General features: G+C 46.9%; 1 protein-coding gene across 4 annotated transcripts in view; it reads right to left on the bottom strand.

Moving 5' to 3' along the window:
• Positions 1 to 19,499, bottom strand: part of MYH11 (myosin heavy chain 11) — a 105,770-nt gene that overhangs the window by 25,753 nt on the left and 60,518 nt on the right. For all 4 annotated transcript variants that reach the window (XM_074346290.1, XM_074346291.1, XM_074346292.1 and 1 more), the window contains 12 exons: positions 16,896 to 17,039; positions 12,120 to 12,215; positions 9,929 to 10,047; positions 9,072 to 9,224; positions 7,982 to 8,155; positions 6,826 to 6,999; positions 5,100 to 5,214; positions 3,519 to 3,712; positions 2,070 to 2,191; positions 1,877 to 1,946; positions 1,588 to 1,748; positions 156 to 264 (listed from right to left, as the gene is read on the bottom strand). In XM_074346290.1, coding sequence (XP_074202391.1) covers positions 156 to 264; positions 1,588 to 1,748; positions 1,877 to 1,946; positions 2,070 to 2,191; positions 3,519 to 3,712; positions 5,100 to 5,214; positions 6,826 to 6,999; positions 7,982 to 8,155; positions 9,072 to 9,224; positions 9,929 to 10,047; positions 12,120 to 12,215; positions 16,896 to 17,039 — 1,631 coding nt within the window. The remainder of the gene's footprint in view (positions 1 to 155; positions 265 to 1,587; positions 1,749 to 1,876; positions 1,947 to 2,069; positions 2,192 to 3,518; positions 3,713 to 5,099; positions 5,215 to 6,825; positions 7,000 to 7,981; positions 8,156 to 9,071; positions 9,225 to 9,928; positions 10,048 to 12,119; positions 12,216 to 16,895; positions 17,040 to 19,499) is intronic.

Raw genomic sequence — 19,499 nt, 5'->3', positions numbered from 1 at the left:
AAAGAGGGGGGCGCCCTTCTCGGGCCTGGAAAATGGCCAGCAGGCGAGGTCTGGTTTGAATCCTCAGTTGCACACCTGCTGTCAACCATCTCCAGGCCCACATCTGCAGCGTACCAGGGAAGACCCAAGACGGGATGGGGGGTAAAGGCACTCACTTTGGTGAAGAGCCGCCACCACTGCCAGTTCCGCAGCTTGAGGTAGGCAGCACAGTTCCTCTGAATCACCTTCATGGCCGTCAGCTGCTGCTGCCTCTTGGCAAAGGCCCTGGGGAGAGGAAAGAGGGAGCTGTGGGAAGACCTGGTCCTGGTCGGCCACACAGAGCTCACTGTGCTCTCACAGCACCCCGTCCAGCAGCTGCTGAAAGCGGGATGCGTCTGTTTGGCTGGTGATTTTGCGACTAGCGCAAGGACCTCCCCCGTTCTCTCCAGCTTCTCCAGCTCAGATTCTTCGGGAAGCTCTGAGCATCAGTACCAGGATATCATCTGCAGGCCAGAGCCTTTCTCAGTGGACAAATGCCCTGGATTCAGATCTGTGGTCCGGAAATCAATCTATGCTACCCCCTTCCTTAGAGGCACCCTACACACCACCAGCTGTGCCACGTCTTCCCCAAGGCTGGGTGCCTGACAACCAAGCCTTTCCTCAGGTGGATTTTAAACTCCCAAACCTGACACAGGACCAGCACCCTTCCCGTTTAAGGGCTATTGGGGTTGAAAAACCACAGAACAGTGAGCCCCACCCTTTTGCCTCTGTGTGGCTACCACCTTGGACGTTGAGTAAACCTGAAGAATAAAATTGCCCTAGTTAAGTATGGAAGTGGGAGGAGTGGCAATGAGAACTTTACAGGCCAGGTCTACCCCTGGACTAAGAGCTCTTCAGCTCTGGCCTTGACCATTTGGGGTCTACTTGGCAAGGAATCAGCTTGACACAGTCAGGGCTTTGCAGATGGGCTTGTGGTCCATACCTCCTGATAACACATGCCCTGGACAGAGAGCTACTCCACCAGCCCCCGCAGTCCTGATTGGGGTGTGACCTTCACCGAGGGACCCTAGCCCTCACCCAGCCCCCAGACTTCCCAAAGCAGAGGAGGCACCAAGTCTTCCAAGACCTTGCCTCATGAATCCCACTTGGACGTGGGGATATAGATACGGCCAAATATTCTTTCTTCAGATACGTTATCATATCCTCACACTTCTGACGGGATAACCAGGCACTGTTGTCAACCCTTTCCACGTAGGATTTCATTGACCCCCTCATACAACTTTATGAGGCAGAAAGGATTATGCTCATTTTCCGAAGGCTCAGAGAGGTAGAGTAGCTTGCCCGAGGTTCTTCAGCAAATAGAGGAACCAGGACAAGAACCTAGGTCTAAATTTCCAGAGCCCATGGCCTTAACTCCTTCCTGTCCTGCCCTTATAACTAGTGCATGTATTTAAAGTGGTAGCATCTCTTCCCCCTCAAGAAAAGGCTGCCATTCAATCACAGTGATGACTCTTAGAATCAGGGAGTCAGAACATGCGGCCAGAAAGCTCCCTGAAATTGTGTGTTTCTGGTCTGTGTTCGTGGGGAGGCAAAGGTTTGGGTGTTTACTTTCTGGCCAGGTAGCCACGACACATCGCCTGGAAAGCCATGATGACATCGGTGATCTTTAAGTCTCGTTCCTCTTCCAGGTGGGCCAGGACCCCGGTTCGGAAGAAGATTTTGCTCTGCCCAATCCTGTACAAGTTGGGGTCGAGTTCTAGGGCTTTGATCTGCAGAAGGAAAGAGGATAAGAGGTTCCATCTTGGTTAAGCCATTTGGCTGGGGGTTAAGGAGAGTCCCACCCAGAGCAGCTGCTGGCAGTGCCGCCAGAGGCTGGGAGGGGCTGGGCTGGGCTCACCATCAGGATGCAGGCCTGCTTCCCGTCCATGAAGCCTTTGGGGATGGCGTTGGCAGCCAGGATCTCGTAGCTTGAGACACAGGGCAGAAGTCACCGATTGAGATCATCTCTGTCGTCCATCTGTCCCTCCGCCCAGCCTGCTCACCCCTGGCCCCACCCCATCCCTCCTGTGCCTGGGCCCCAGTGCGCTCACCGTTGGCGGAACTCCTGGAAGACAATCCTGTTGGGGAAGCCCTGCCGGCAGATTCGGATGCCTTCCAAGACCCCGTTGCACCGCAGCTGCTCCAGCACCAGAAAGGCATCTAGCTTGCCAGACTGCAAAGGTGGAAAAGACATTGGGTGGGCAGCTGGAGTCTTGGGGAGCAGTAAGCCCCGAATCTCAGGCCTGGATGGCCCACCTTGCCAGGTCACAGGGGAGCAACAGATGAGAGGGTTCAGATGCCATCTCTCGTACTTGGTGGCCCTAACATCACCTGGGGCTTCCTCCTGATCACCTCCCTCCCTCTCTCCCTCACTCCCTGTCCATCACCCGCTCTATGGCTCTTACCTCCTAAATGTCTCCCAATCCACTCACTTCTCTCCACCACCATCCTCACTGCCACCCACTCATCACCATCTTCTGCCCAGACAACCACAACAGCCTCCAACTGCCTTCCCACCCCACCCTGCCCCTCCCCCACCCCCTCAATTTCTAAAATGTAGATCTGATCATGACATATCCCTTTTAAAATCCCCCAGTGGCATCCTACAGAAGGGAGGTCAAGCTCTGGTCAACCCAAGGAGAACTCCATGATCTAGCCCCTGCCTGCCAACTCAGCCTCCTCTCTCCCCAATCCCTGCCTCACACATCAGCATGGAACCACCTAACTAGCGGTTCTTTGCCCAGACCCTTCATTTCTCACCTCCATGCTTTTGCTTATACTGGACCTTCAGCCTAGGACGCCCTCCCCACCCTGCCCTCTGCTTCACCAAGTTCACATTCTCTAAGAAGCCATCTCTGAGCCCTGGGAGCCCCCAGTCTTGTGTTCTCGTAATTTACCGCATTACATCACGGTTCTCAGCTCATGTGTCTGCTTCTCCCAATGGATCTCCCACAACCTCAGCACTACTGACCTCTTGGGCTGGATAATTCTCTGCTGTGGGGGCCACCCTGTGCCCTGTAGGATGTTTAGCAGCATCCCTGGCTTCTATGCACTGGGTACTAGTAATAGCCCTTCCCAGTTAAAAACATCTCCAGACATGGCCAGGTTTCCCCTTCAGTGGGAGGGAGGACAGAAGACTGCCCCCGGCTAAGCATTCTTGCCCTAGACTGTAAGAAACCTGCAGGCAAGGACTACAGTTTATCCAGCACTGTATGCCATGCCCCTGGCACAGGTGGAGCTCGGTAAATATCAGCTGGAATAATGAATAGATGAGTGATACCCTGTGCAGCCGCTCCAGGGCTCCAAGCCTCTGGATGCATTCTCCCTTGCCTCCAGGATGGGAAATGGACAATTCACACCCATGTCAGATGGAGCCCTCGGGGTGAGGGCGGGCTTTCCTCCTGCCCCTCTGCCCAAGCCAGCCTTCCTTTCCCCGCAGACCCTGCTGAGGCCCCGGGGGGACGTTCTGACCACCTGAGGGGCCAGGCGGGCAGCCTCACCCTCTTCTCGTGGTTGGGGATGATGCAGCGCACGAAGTTGGGGGTGGTGTTGCGCAGCGTGGTCATCAGCTTCCCCAGCTGCTCTTTGTACAGCTGCCCCACCGTACGGAACATGCCCTTCTTGGTCTTGGAGGAGCTGGGCAGCGAGCTCTCCGTCATCTTGGCCATCTGGTCCAGCCCCACGATGCGGTCCACTGTGGGCACGTGAAGGGTGGCGTCAGCCTCTGGCCCACCCAGGGGCTCTGCACTCCCATGACAGGCCAGGGGACCAGACCGCAGATCGCCTGCTTCCTCTCGTGGGCATGGTCCCCAGTTCTTTCCTCTGCCAGCCAACACCTTCCCTCCAGTAATCAGTAAAGGGAGGCGTAGCAGGGATGCTTTCCAAGTATTATCTATTTGGGAGGTCCAGCTCCCGAGTGACAGAAAGAACAACTGCCCCCTGACGTTGTCACAGAGACCAGGGAGTGAATCCTGCTCTTGCCAATGGCCCTGGCGCCACTTTGCGCCTCTGTTTCTCCGTCTACGACATGGAGGTGATAACGGCATCTACCTCCTAGGGCAGGAATAGGCGAGTAAGGTGTGTAAAGCACTCCCCGCCTGCCTTCAGTCTTTCATTCACCACCAAATATTTATTGAGAGCCTACTGTGTGCCAGGCCTTGGGCATATAGATGTGAACAAAACACAGACCCCCTGCCCCCCCCATCCCAGGGCCTGGAACGTGACTGGCAGTCAGTAAACACTGGCAGAACTGACCCCCCAGGCCTAAAGCAAGGGCAGCCAGTCCTGCAAGCCTGAGGCTCTGTGTCAAGAGTGAAATCTGCTGTGAGCACTGAGGTCCAGGAACAAGGCAGCAGGGCCCACCACCCGTGACAGTCCTCACGGCAGCCGATGCGCACTAAGTCCTTACTGTGGACCCGGCAGGTGCCAAGCACTTCGCCTGGATTATTTAGTCTCTGATTCTCAAAGGGAAACAAAGTGTGGTCCCCAGACCAGCAGCATCAGCACCACCGGAAACTGGTGAGAAATACAGATTATCAGGCCCCGTCCTGACCTGCTGAATCAGAGCTTCTGGTGATGGGGCCCGGGGATCACCTGAATTTACTAACAAGCCCTCCAGGGGATCCTGGTCCATGCTCAAGCCTGGCCCCACTGATCTAATTTCACCCTCACAATAATCCTGGGGGTGGTGGGGTTTGTTTTTTTTTTTTTTTCCTGGTTTTACCAATGAGAACAGTGAAGCTTAAGGAAGTCAAGTGACTTGTCCAAGATCACACGGCTGGTATGTGGCAGAGATGAGAATGCAGTTATTGCTTTCTGACTCCAGAAGGGGGCGCCCTGACTCAACATGCCTCCTATGATGTGACATGTCCTCCATCACTGCCTGAGCCCTGACTCAGGACCTATTCCCTGGGGTCCAGGTGTGGGGCTGGAGGGCTCAGGAAGTGGTTGAGTGTGTCCAGCACCTGCCAACACTGCCCTCTCCCCACCCATCCTGGGAGCAGGTATGGGATCAGCTGGATGGGGCCAGAGGACTCTGGGTGTTCAGTCCGGTCCTCCTGCTCCAGGGGGCAGGGCCTTACCATCCTTCCACAGGTCAGCCATAAACTTGTCCGAGGAGGCGTTGAGGAGGGAAGTCACGTTGTCATTCAGCGGGTCCATGTTCTTGGTCAGCCAGGCGCTCGCATTGTAGTCCACCTGCCAAGGACCATCCCACCGGTCAGGTGCTCCTGCTTCAGTTATGAACTAAGGGAGGGCAGGGGCCCAGTCCTCCCGTTTCCCTCCGGATCTTCTGAGGTCAGAGAGGAAATAGTATAGCTGCCATGATGGAAACCCACAAACACCAATGAGGAGATCAACAGATCAAGACTTCTACAGGCCCTGCGCACAGCAGGGCATCAGCCAATGGTGACCATTGCTGGGAAGGCCTCCTCTCTATCCTTGCCTTCTCCTAGTAAGCCTCCTTTGGTGGCCTCCTTTCTCCGGAGCCCGGCACAATGCCTGCACGTTCCAAAAGGCACAGAGCTTTGCTGGTAGCCAATGCCCTCCCCTCGCACCCAAAGTTCTCCTCTCATCCAGCGAAGGCTTGACAACAATCTGGCTTTTAAATTAAATTTGGGGACCTCTTTTTAATTTTACTATTGTGACTATGAAATGGAAGGAACTGATAAAATAGCTCTGGAGGGTTATCACGGAATGAGGGTTGTTATGTTGATGGCCAAGCCTGATCTAAGGAGTGGAGAAAAAAAGAAACACTTGTAAACTGGAGGGAAAAGGTTACTGCTATGTGCTTGAGGGGACTTATACTCCCTTGAATACTGGGTAGGAGCTGGAATATTTTTCTGGCAAAAGGCCCAGATAATAAATATTTTCAGCTTTGCAGGCCACACAGATTCTGCCACAACTACTCACCTCCACCGTTAGAGTGAAAAACCAGCCATAGATATTATGCAAGCAAATGCGTGGGGCTGTGTGTGTGCCAATAAAACTTTATTTACAAAAACAGGCTGTGGGCCAGGTTTGGCACCTGGGCTGTAGTTTGCCAACACCTGGTTTAGGGCATTGCCTGCTCCCATGATCCAGTGGAGATACCGGGGAGTCTAAGATTCTGCAAAGCAGAGTAAGCTATGTCTTTTCTACATTATCCAGGAGCCATAGGGGAAGGTCCTGTACATGAAGAGCTAGGACATGATGATGATGAAAATGATGGTGAAAATGATGATGATGAAGATGACATTGTAGATTTCCACGGGTGGCCCAGGCTGGCAATGGCAAACCCAAGGCCAGGATAAAAGATTCTTGTTGGATCCCAAAGTGGGTTTATTGATCATCCCATTCCAATTGGCCCTTCCTGCTGGGTTTAACTTGTAGTAGGAAGGATTTAGAGTCTATACAAGAAAGAACTGCCTGGCCACCATGGCTGGAATATATTAGAGAGGCTATTACATATATAATACATACCATTACATTATACATTGTATATCTCATGTATGTATTTAATGTAAACATATATATTAGCTTATTATATTACATTTCTAATATAAATGTATTTATATATATATACTAGCCTCTCTATTATATATTATATATCTCTAATATACATGTATTATATATATTAGCTTCTCTATTATATGTTTATACCTAAATCCTGTCCCTTACTGATGCTTAGACAAATCATATGTAAGACTTGGCTGGGATTTGATTTATACCAGTTGTCTTTGGGTTCTCCCACTCCCAAGGTGCTCCTACTCTGAGCATCCTGCCTGGGTCCCCTGCGACAGAGAGGCCCCTGGGACATTTGGCTGGTACCTTCCCAGCATAGTGGATAATGGAGAACTCAGTTTTGTCCTTGAGCTGCTTGGGCTTCTGGAACTTGGGGTGGTTGCCCTGCTCCGAGCACAGCTTCTCCACAAAGGACTTGTCTGTGGCTTTGGGGAACCAGCACTCTTCGTCCAGCAGGGCCAGCACGCCTGGAGGGTTGTTCTGTGGAAGAAAGCAGGGCAGATCATGGCAATGATGCCCAAACTTCAGGCTTGCCAGGAAGAGCTGGCCACCCAAACACATGCATAGGCTCCATTACCGTATCTGCCTACATATAAAGATGGACTCATGCCCTCCACTCCCCCACCCCGCAATCTATTCTCAAAATATTTTGTGTCCAGTGGACCAGCACTAGGGATGGAAGGGCCAGCACCAAAACCAGAACACGCTTGCTGCTGCCCCCTAGTGGGCGATACACATACAACATCACAAAGATTTCACACTTCTGGCAAAGCAATGGGATCCTTTGCACGGAAATTCACCCCAGGGTTCCTTTTTGTAAGGTACTTCCCCGTGGCTGAGACAGTCTAAACTAAGGGGTTAGGAGAACCACCAAATCTGCACGTGCCATTTGCTCTGCTGGAATGGTCTTCACTTTCTGGACTCAGATCAGAGGAACTTTTCCGATTATTCTGTTCAAAGCAGCCATCCCTAAACCATTCTCCCAGTTGGCCTCATAGGGGTTTTAGTTGCCTCGTTTGTTTGTTTTCATTGTCTGGTCCTCCAGGATGCCAGGGACCACATCCAGCTCATTCACTGAGCCAGATGAGAGGGCAGGGCACATAGTAGGTGCTCAGTAAATGGTCATCCACAATTATTTACTGTGTGCCTACTCGGTTCGTGGTTCTAGGAGTTTGGGCTAGGTCCGTGAATAAAACAAAGATCTCTGCCTTTGCGAGTGAATGACTGAGAGAGAGGAAAAGGGAAAGGGCAGGGCAAGGAGGGGAGAGGGGGAATAAGAAAGAAATGCCTTTGCTGTGAAAATGTGGGTTAAGGGACAGTGCGATTAAGTTCACAAAGATTAAGGTTACAGCCTTGCAGGACTCGGCGATGGGGGAAGCCATGCATACGCGGAGAGAGCCCGGGGTCCGCGCGCTGGCTGGAAGAGGCCACACACGCATGCGAGTGTGGTGTAGGGCCTCACCGGCCGCTCAATGAGCTCGATGCAGGGCTGCAGGTCCAGCCCGAAGTCAATGAAGTTCCACTCGATGCCCTCGCGCTGGTACTCCTCCTGCTCCAGGATGAACATGGTGTGGTTGAAGAGCTGCTGCAGCTTCTCGTTGGTGTAGTTGATGCACAGCTGCTCGAACGAGTTCACCTGAGCACACGACACCGGGGGAGGCCCCGTGAGCATCACAGTGTGAAGTCAGAGGACTTGGGGCCCCGAGGGGAGCTCCATGCCGGAGACAGCCCCATGCACGAGCCTGTCCTGCCATTTCAGTACCCAGAGAGGACTCAGGCCCCAACAAAGGCTGTCCCAAGTTCACGAGGGCTGGCAAAAGTTACTTATTCTCAGGTCATGTGGCCCCCTACACACATGGTTTTAAGGATGCTTATCTCCATCTGCACAGATTTATGGATAGAATAACCGTATAAAGTATTTCATCACTCCCATTTAGCAGATGTAGAAATTGAGGCTCAGAGAGGGAGTAATTCCAGAGTAGATATGTTTTGGAATATCTGTCAATCTCAATGTCTTCCCTTTCACTGAGAACTCCCCTCCAACCCAGGGGAGTGGGATACAGTAGCCATGTTTACACTCCAGGAAGTACTGAAAGACCCTAAAACAGTGCTTGGCTCTGAGGTGACCATGTGGCCCAGCTCAGAGAAGAATCAATAAGACTCAGTTGAAAGATGTTGGGTGGGACAGTTGGAAAGAGTTGGAACTGGTTGGAACTGCCTGGGTTGCTGAGAGGCCACCTGGAGCAATGGCAGCCATCTTGCCAAAGAGGGGAGACCCTGCTTAAGACAGAGCCAAGGTAGAGAGAGGGAGATAGCAGGAGATCAGGTCCTGCCTGTTGGATCCAGCTGTACCTCTGGCCTTCTCAGTTTCACAAACCAGTGCATTCCCTGTTAGATTTCTGCCTCTTACACCCTCAAGGATTTCACCTTAACTAGACAGCCTCCCACCCTATAGTAGCTGCCTGCTTTTCTCCAAAATAATGATTTCCCCAAGTGGAAACTTTATCCCAGAGAAATAAGACCATGTCTGTCGTGTTCCCACCAAGCTGTACCTCAAAGATCTCAAATCCAGCAATGTCCAGGATCCCCAGAAACGAAGCCCCTTGCCGGTGGGTCTTGTCCAGGGCTTTGTTCACACGGGTGAGTATCCAGCGGAAAAGGCGCTCATAAGTGGCCTTGGCCAGAGCCTCTACGGCAAAGTCTGCCTGCAGGGGAGAGTAGAGGGGTCACGGTTATTCCCAATGGGCTGTGTTTTCACATGAGCCTGGGTAGTGGCTCGGATTTTTATTCTCCCCCCTACCTAAAATCAGTCCTTAAAAGATAAACAAACAAAAAAGAAAATTCGATCAGCTCTACAACCAGCAATAAGGGAAAGAGTGGTAAGACCTAAGGAATGACCCTGTGGATAAGTAACCACTTCCTGTCAGAGGGACCTGGAACAGAGTGGAGCCTGCTCCATCCAGGGATCATTTAGAGGGTGGGGTCAGTCCTGCCTGGAAGGGTACACAGTCATTTTCAAAGATAAATCTCTTAGGTCAGACCTTGTAACTTCAACTAAGAGATCAAGATGAGCTCAGAAGTGCTCTGCTCTTCTTGTTCAGGACTGTATCTTCAAAACCTAATGTGGGACTTTGAATATTCTAGTATTGGATAGGTGAGGGATACAAGGATGGATGGATGTTGCATGCATGCATGGATGCATGGATGAATGGGTGGATAATAGATGGATAATGGATGGATGGGTGGATGGATAATGGATGAATGGATAGGAAGACGGATGGGTGGATGGATGGTTAATAGATGGGTGAATGGATGGATGGGTGGATGGATGAATGGTTGCATGGATAGATGGATGGATGAGTAGATGGATGGAAGATTCTGCAGGAATAAGTGGCAAACCCATCATTACCTGCTCTTTTGTCTGAGCTTTCTGTACCACATCCCGTCCAACTTTGATACGTGGGGTCAGGATGGATCTGGTGAAATCCGTCACATTAATTCCCATGAGGTGGCAAACTTTCTGAGCAGCTGGATGGAGAAAAGAAGCATATTAAGTGGATCACAAAAGAGAAAGCTTGGAAAAGAAGGCACATCACATGGGATATTTGTGCCCTATGTATACATTGGTTTTTTTCCTTGGTGAGATGATAGTGAACACAGCATGAAAGAGTCTTAAAAACTGATGTCGTTAGCAACTGACCCCCAGTGTTTTGCTAAGAGGCAGTGACGGGGGTGGGATAGAGGTAAGCCCCACGTGGGGGCTTAGAGTCAGAACCAGGTTCAAGCCCTTGCTCCCTTCTCACTTCTTAGCCATATGATTTTGGAAAAAGTACTTAACTTTCCAGAGTCCTGCTTGCAGAAAGGATCAGCCATTTGGTACCTTGTTGGGTTGTCAATGGGATTAAATGAAGTAGGTATGTAAAGTGCTTGACAGATAGTTAAACTCAATAAGCATCTGTCCCGCCATTCCAAGATACATATTACAGCATGTGTAGTGGGAAAATTTGGAAACAATTTAAATGTCCACGAATACAGGAGCAAAGCCTTTATAAGGTAGAATACCAAAATGGCAATTAAAGGAATGACTCTGCTTTTTCTTTCTCTCTAGACCCGTGGTTCTCAACTGGGGATGATTTTGCCCCCATGGGTCATGGGCAACGTCTGGAGACATTTTGGGCTGTTACGCTAGGGGGTGCTATTGTTCAGAAACATGGACCTAGACAGCGGTGAGTTCAGAGTAAAAAAACCAAAAACAAACGAGTTGCAGAATGATGTACGTATCGTGTGATATGATTCATGTATATTAAAAACACACTCACAAAGCAACACTCTATATCGTTCAGATACATGTGCGTGAAAGTATAAAAATGAGACAGGCTGGGCACGAGGTAAGGAACAGCTGTGGTTGCCAGGAGGTTCAGGGTGAAGAAAGGGACCAGCTGGGAGAAGGGGAGGTGTCAAGGTTATCTATACCGTGTCTGTTTCACTTTAAAGACAAAGAAGTACTAGAAAAGATTCACAAATGTCACTTCTGAACGGTGGACACATGAGTTCTTATTGTATTAATGAATTTCTGCATTTAAAAGCTCTTTCTCAAAAAAAAAAAAAATCCACCATTAGCTGCTCCCCTGATGTGAAGACTAGTAACACTTGATGTTTAGGATGGGTGAGATGGATGGTTAATGGTGTCGTTTTAGGATTTTTTTTTTTGGTCCATCTCTCTGCAACGGTGCTCTTTTGGTTTCTCTTTCCCTGAAGGTCTCTCGTGAGAGTGAGGATTCCTTTAACTCACCGTATTTGGGAGGGTAACTCATGAGAAACAATTGACTATGTAATGAAGCTTGGAAAAGCAACCCTATATACCTCCTGGAAGGGGGTGCGGGGTGTTGAGGCCACAGCTGAGCAAGTTGGGAACCTAAGTCATCCTTCTGGCTCAGCTGCCAACCTTGGTAGCCAGGCAATCTTCTCAAAACACAAAACACTGCTTATTTGCAGGCAGGGCTGTCAGATTTAGGAAAAATATACAGGATGCCCAGTGAAACTTGAATTTCAGATAAATCACAAAGATTTTTTCTTTAGTATAATTATGTCCCCAATATTGCCTAGAACATACTTAAAATCAAAAGTGTTTATCTGAAATTCACATTTCACTGGGCACCCTGCATTTTCTCTGACAACCCCGTGTGCAGGGAAACTTAAGGTCTGTCGCCCCAACAAGACTGTATGCGCTACAAGAAATGGGACGGGTCCTATCTTATCTCTTACTATATCCCAGTGCCTGGCATATAGCAGGTGTCAGAAACAAAAATATTTGTTTAACAAAGCAAATGTGTCTGGGGTTTTTAGACGAGACACTCCCTAAGGATCCTTTCTAATCTGATCCCAAACTTAGTCTTGTCCCCTCACACTCTGACTCAGGAACTTTCCATGTAGGATCTTCAACAGTGAAAAGTTTGGAGAAAGAGAGAATGAAGTGATAATAACCTAGACTAGTTCTTGCTAATGCCCCAGATACCCTCATCCAGAAATATAATCAAAGACAACGTTACCTTCCGTTCCATCACCAAAGTCTTCAGTTACTACGAAAAAGCAGCACATACCTGTGTTATCCGGCATGGAAGCCTGGTCTGTGTTTCTTTCCTTTTTGAAGACAATATTTCCAAGCTGCAGGACAGATGACACCACCCTCAATATGGCTGAAATGAGGAGAGAAGGACAGATAAGACACAGATGTCAATATCAAGGTTTGGAGTCTAAAAGCCACTGAGAAAAAAAAAAAAGAAAGAAAGAAAAAGTTACTGAGGACCCAGAGCCAATCTACATCCTTCCCCTAAAGAGACTCAGGTCAGCGTTTTTAGAATAAAGTCAAACTACCCCAATTTCCAGCAAAGAGGGGAGAAAACTGGACCAGGGGAGCAGAATATTTTTGGACGGTTGCTAAAAACTTTGCACTGTAATGGGACACTATACAGCCGGGGTTGGCAAACTGTAGCCTGTGGACCAAATCTGGCCCACTGCCTGCCATTATAAATAAAGTTTTATTGGAACACAGCCATGCTTACTCACCTCCATAATACCTACAGCTGTTGGCGTGCTAAACAGCAGAGTTCAAGAGTTGCCATGGAGATCGTATGGGCCCAACCAGGCTAAAATATTTACTATTTGACCCTTTATAGAAAATGTTTGTCAACCCCTTCTACACAGCAAGGAGACTGAACGATTTACAACTACAAACAACAAAATTGCTGTATTTCACAAACACAAATGCTGAACAAAAGACTCCAAATGCAAACGAGAACATCCCATGTAAGTCCATTTGCAGGAAGTTCAAAAGTAGGCAAAACTATGCTGTTAGAAGTCAGGATGGTGGTTAGCCTTGACTGGGAGAAGCTACTAGAAGGAACATGAGGGAGCTTCATAGGGGCTGGTGGTGTTCCTGTTCTCTTAGTTAAAATGGGCGCGAGTCACACAGGTGTGTTCAGTCTATAAAAATTCATTGAACTTACACACAATTTTCTAAATGTAAACACATGTCAACAAAAGCTATTTAAAGGCAAAACTAAACCCTGTGCTTCTTAACATACTCTGGCTGGGTATGTGAGATTGTTTGGATGAAAAAGGGGGAATTTTTTTTCCCCACTTGTTGTCAAGGTATCTCCAGACAAAACACGGTGTTGCCAGATCGTTGGAACCCTCTGACTCAGCCCATGTCACTATCAAAATAGTTTCTGAGTCTGAAATTCGCACAAGACCATGAGTTCCTGAGGAGTGGGGGACTGTCCTAACATCTTTGTGTTCCCAAAGCCTACTCCAGTGTCCAGACGCATATGGGGAGGGAGGGAAGACTGATGGAGGATGGATGAATGGATGTTTGATGGATGGATGCTGGATGGATGGATGGTGGTTGGATGGAAGGAAGGAAAATGGATGAGGGATGGATGGATCAATGAATCGATAGATAATGGATGGATAGATTGATCAATGGCTTGATGAACATACAGATGGAGGATGGGTAGACAGATGACTGAATGGTTGGATGGATGGAGAGAAGACTGATTAGAGCAAATGCTTGGCTTTAGAAAAACTCAGGTACAAATCAACGAGGATTTCCAAGAACAAACCACTGTGTTCCAGGAACAAAGCTAGAGATTCCAGGCTTCTCTGATTCCTCAGGCCAAACGAGGGGTGATAGCCCTTTACAACATCTGTTCTCACACCTTAGGGATCCTGGCCCAGCTCAGGAGGAAAAAGGCCTACCTGCTGACCTCATAGCCATATGCTCCCACTGCAGAAACCCTCTCCACAAAATGAACAAAGCTTCTGAACACAGCTGAAGCAGTTTCTTCAAAAATAACATCTATGAAAGGGGTTTTGTAACCTGCCAAGGGCAATATTCACAGTTCTTAAACTGTAAGTTCTTAAACTGTAAACTAGGGATTGCAGAAATGCCTGCAGATCCCTGGTAAGCAGTGAAACTAGTGAAATTTTGGCCCAGATAGTTCTTTGCTGTGGGGGTGCCCTGTGCATCATGGTAGGATGTTTAGCAGCATCTCTGATCTCCAACCACTAGATGGCAGTAGTGCTACCCTCTCCCAAGTTGGGACCACCAAAAATGTCTCCAGACATAGCCAAGTGTCCCACGGAGACCACCCGTCCCTTGGTTAGGAACCGCTAGTCTAAACGAACAAAGCAGACTGGTGGGGACCATGGGGACTCATGGGGGCCACAAATCAGCATGAAGGGGGACAGTTGCTACTCCAATCATGGCCACAGGAGAAGCAAGCCCATAGCTGTCAGATTTCTTTTTCCAAAGATGATGGAAGGAGATTTTTGTGAAATCTACCCATGTTTCAATTTAAAACAACTTTAACAGCTATGGAGGCCAGTCTCTCCTGTGGGCACTGTCAGTTTGCACTTTCCGGTATAGATAACAGGGTCACACAAATGACAAAAGAATGCTCACCACTCCCAGATTGCAAGAGATGAGCCACCTAGAGCATCTAGTGGACAGCAAAGTGGCAACCTGGAGGGGGCTACCCAGATGGCAAGGGTGGCCCCCATTTTCATTTGGCCTCTTTGGGGATGGTCGGGAGTAGCCCTAGATTTATAACCAGGATCTGTATACATATTGGTCTAAGTCCGTGTCCCATGGGCGTCAGTCATGTATACACCCTTATCTTAATGCTTGTTCTATATGTGTACCATCTGCTCTATCATTTACTCAACATTTTTCTTTACATTCACTTATCTTTCCTAGGATTTACTTTAATAGGAAACTTTATCTTAGGTGAAAAGTCAGCTTCCCTTGCCACAAACAGGTGGCAACTATCAAATAAATATAAGAAAAATAAATCATATTATCAAATTCTAGCAAGATCCTGGGGCCTGCCCAAAGTGCTGGGCCTGGGGTCTGCTCTCTGGTTAAAAGGAAGATTAGCAAATGCCAGGAAGGGGCTGAAGACCTAGTAGGTACCAAACTGCTCTTCTCTTTGAAAATCATCATCAGAACTGACAGGGATTGGAGAAGGGAACGCCGCCTCACAGTGGGCTTCTGCATCATTTATCACCCAGGGATGTTAAGTCCACGTTGCAGAACATTGTGGGCTTCCTCTAACTTTGGTTTCCATACCTTGGTTCTGACATAGATTTTTTTTTTTAAAGTTTAAGGAACAAAACCCATCTTCCTACAAACAAAAACAGCACAGTGAATCATAAAGTGGGGCTTGGGATTCCATGAGACCCGAAAGTGAATCCCAACTCCATCTGCAACTTGCTGTGTGTCCTTGGGTAAGTTTCTTTACTTCTCTGTGACTCAGCTTCCTCATCTGCAAATTGGGGTAACCACAGCCACCTCATAGAGCTGTTGGGATATTAAATAATGCACATAAAGCACTTAGCATATTGTTTTTTTCACCTGATAGCTTCACTTTAAATACATTAGAAGCATTTCCACATAAGGCAACTTTTTTCTAAAACGATTTTAAAAACTCCACTTTCTTTCATAAGATCAAATAATAATTGAATAAATCTTCTATCAATTACTACTTCAGTTTGTTCTTTTTTTATTATTTAAATAAAATGGGATATCCTGGTACATTTTTTAAAAAGGAGATTTAGCAAATACCTGGCCCACGGCAAGTACCTAATCATTAATTGCCATGTTTTTAAAAGCAAAGATTAGAAGTAAAACTGACTCACATTCCAAATAAAACGAATCACTCTTAGAGAGCCAATGTAATTCAGGAAGGGATGATGTTAGCATTGGATTCTGAAGAAAGATCTTGGCCAAAATCCACAAACACCTCCCATTTGTCATCTGACCCATGGAGCCTTCTTTTTGTGGGCCCCAAGTTATCTTGGGAGGAGCTGCCCCTCCTTACACACTGCATTTTGACTATCGTAACCCTTATTCTGGGACTCCAAAGGGGTGCAGGCATGGGAAGAAAGGGAAAATTTCCACAATCCTGTCCTGGTGTTCCCAGAAAAGATTAACCTTGAACACTAAGGGACATCTAACCCAGAAGGAAAAGTGTGCCTTGAAGCACAGTATGGAAACCAGGAATATCTCTATAAGCTTTCCTGTTCTCAGGACCAAATGTGTTTCCTGGTCATTGGTTGATGATATTGATCAATACTGGTCTATCACCAGAACTGCCTTTCCAGGAAGAACCCAAGTAAACGCACTGCCTCAATTACTCCTCTGGCCCTCTGCCCACATGCTCTTGATGAGGCCAACAACCTCTTTATCTCCAGCTCCAAGAATGGAATAGAGACCATAACGTAGAGACAGAGAGCTTTCTACAACTCTGGCTCATTGTGAGTAGTAGCTTAGGAATATGCACGTCAGCCTAGGCAATGAGACTCTATTCAGGGACTCATGTAGGGAATTCACTCTGCTCTTTTCTGCTGGACAGAAACTCAGTGGATGTAAGGGCTGGCGCCACAGCAACTATTTTGTTGTCAAGAAACTGTTGCCTACTTAAAGACAATGTTGTTGAGAGACCAGGTCCTAAAGACATCCTTGGAGTCCTTAGAACTTGCTGTTCCTGAAACTAGCATCTCTGAATTTTTCAGCTCTATGAGTAAATCATTTTCTTTTTTGCTTAAGCCAGTTTGGGTCACTGATAACTGAAAGAGTCCCATCTCATGCAGCCATCTTTCTAGAACATGAATAAAGCACCTAAAGTAATATTAATTTTCTTTCTTATCCTCTTTCTTTCTTTCTTTCTTTTTTTTTTTTTTTTTTTTTTTTTTTTTTTTTGCAGGCATAGGAAATTCAGAGAGCAGAAATCTGTCCTGACCAGAGAAGAATCCCTAACTGATTCCAGTGGTACCAAGAGCAGGAACCTAGGTCTCTGCAAGGTGGGAAGACTTACACAGCTGCTCCTCTTCAGTGAAGCCCATGATTGCCATGGCCTCCACAGTTTCATGGAACATCTCATCATCCTGGGCAGCCGGGATGGGCACAAAGCCATTGGAGAGGAATGTGTAGTTGCTGAAGCCTTCCAAAAGCAAGTCGTCTAGAAGGAGAGGAAGATGGGGTGATGTCAGGAAGGCACACGTCTACTGTGAGCCTGAGACAGGAGCCTGGTAAAGGTTCTGGCTCATTATAATTTCTTTCCTTTTCCCAAGACTTGGATAGTTTAAAACCTTCCTTCTGCTTCATCACACAGAGGCCAACACCTGCCTCAAACAGTGGTGCAGGTTGTGCACTGCCCCAGGGTACCTGGCAGCTGAACTCCAGCCTTGGCTCCACTTGCTAAACCATGACCCCTGACATGACTTTGTATCTGCCTAGAGGAAGGGATGCCTTTATCTCAATTGCCCAAAGGTACCCTGCCTTCAGGAACAAAGCTCTCTAAAAAGCGAAATCAATCTTTATTTATAAATTTATTATAAATAAATTTTTAAACTTTTATCAAAATTGTACATGCAAATGGATTTTTAAAACCAATGACAACCCAAAGGTTTAAAATAAAAACACCATTACCTGTCCTAGCCTTTCTCCAATTCCTACCTTACCCTGCAATAACTGCTTTTATCACTTTTTGCTGTTTCTTCTTGACGTTCCCATTATCACTCCATAAAAAAGGCTTATTATATATTATATTATGTTTATATATCATATTAATGGCCATTTCTGCATATGGCAAAATTAGATATTACCCAGTGACTTCCTGCTACGGTGGAAAAGGTCCTAGTGCTCTTATACCATCCACCCTCCCTTCCAACTATTTCTGGTTGAATCAACAGATAAGGTTTATATCAGGGATTGGCAAATCTGGTCTGCTGGTTGTTTCTGCAAATGAAACTTTATTGAAACACAGCCACTCCCATTTCCTTGTCTATTTTCTACGGCTGCTTTCAGACTACATGGCAGCCAGAGATGAATACCTGCAACAGAAACCACATGATCCCCAAAGCTTAAAGTATGTACTATCTGACCCTTTAGCATAAGCATTTGTCAACTCCTTGTTTATTACATCTATAAAATATTGTTCTCTGTAAAGGTGAATTCTGTGGTTACATTCCTTTGTTGTTATTCAGCCCTTTCTCACCTAAATTTATAAAACTGCCTCTCTTTTTCTTGTACTCTTGGTTTTTATGACACTCTAAAACATCAAGTGTCCTCTTCCAGGTCAATCTTTAATTAGGCTGGATTTGATTATTCTTTTGGAGGGAAGTCAGCAAGATGCTTTCTTTTTAAACAAAGGTCTTTTATGGGTCAAGCCACTTGGAAGCTACTTGATAAATCCAAGGTTAAATTGACCCAAGACACTAATTAACTCAAGCCTTTGGATTAACTGAAATGCCTGATTAAAGTCACAAGGATCTGAGGCTTTGCCAAGATTTCATTATCCAGACCATGGATACATTTAAAAAGATTGATTCGGCCTAAAGGCCAAACCTCTTCCCAGATCTGTCATCATGCATACACATGGTTCCTAGGAATTTTAGTTGTTAGCCTTATCTTTGCTTGATTTCTGGAAGACTAAAACCAGAGCACAAAACCGGAATCCAAGTTACTAAACAAACGACCTGTTGACTTTGGTGCCAAATAGATGGAAGAGAAATATAAACATTTCTCTCTGGGCCACCCCATAGTGTCTGCACTATAACTGCTAATTTACGTATTTGCTACTGTGTAACATCCATTCAGCCTCCCTGCTTTTATCCCAAATTGCCACGCATCAAGATTAAATAATGAACGCTGCCTCCCCCTAGTGGTACATCATTGCTTCGCACCTCATCTCAGCAAAGATACCAGCCCACACATACTTTTGGTAATTTTCTATGCAAAATAACTAACCCTGGGTCACAAAACTCATGGGAAGCAAATTTTGCATTGTCCTCTTAAAAGTTAGGACTTAAACATATTACTGGGATGTAGACCACACTATGTACCTGGATTTACTGGTATACTCTTTTTTTCAGCTCTGATTTGTATATTTTTTCAAGAGTTAATAGAGTAACTCTCCTGCATGCCTAGAATATAGAATTTCCTATTGGAATCTGGTATACAGTATATTGTTTTCATGGGAAAAAATATTTTTCCTACCACAGAGGTCAGCAAACTACAGCACACCGTCTCTTCCTATTATTGTGAATAAAATTCCATTGTAATATATAGCCATGCCCATTGCTGAGGCATTGCCTACAGCTGTTTCTGCATTACAAGGGCAGAGATGGATAGTGTGACAGACACTAAAAGACTTACTATCTGGTTCTTCACATAAAAGTGTAGTTGACCCCTGTCCTACAAAACAGCCACTTCAAAGTTGCTTTCAAAACAGGTACAATGAAAAGTGCTTAGTTCCACTGGTCTTCTAAATTCCTGATAAAGTCAGAATGCATCTCATTGATGTAGAAATATGGCAAGCGTCTTTCTTTCTAGAAGGCACAGATTGTGTCTCATTGGGCTTGATTAATTACCCAACGCCTAACTAAACTTGATGTCTACTATGTCACACAGTAGGTGC

This window comes from Camelus bactrianus, chromosome 18 (genome assembly GCF_048773025.1).
Source record: "Camelus bactrianus isolate YW-2024 breed Bactrian camel chromosome 18, ASM4877302v1, whole genome shotgun sequence".
Taxonomy (NCBI): Eukaryota; Metazoa; Chordata; class Mammalia; order Artiodactyla; family Camelidae; genus Camelus; species Camelus bactrianus.
Note: the sequence above shows the minus strand (reverse complement) of the source record. Positions and strands in the feature narration are given on the sequence as shown.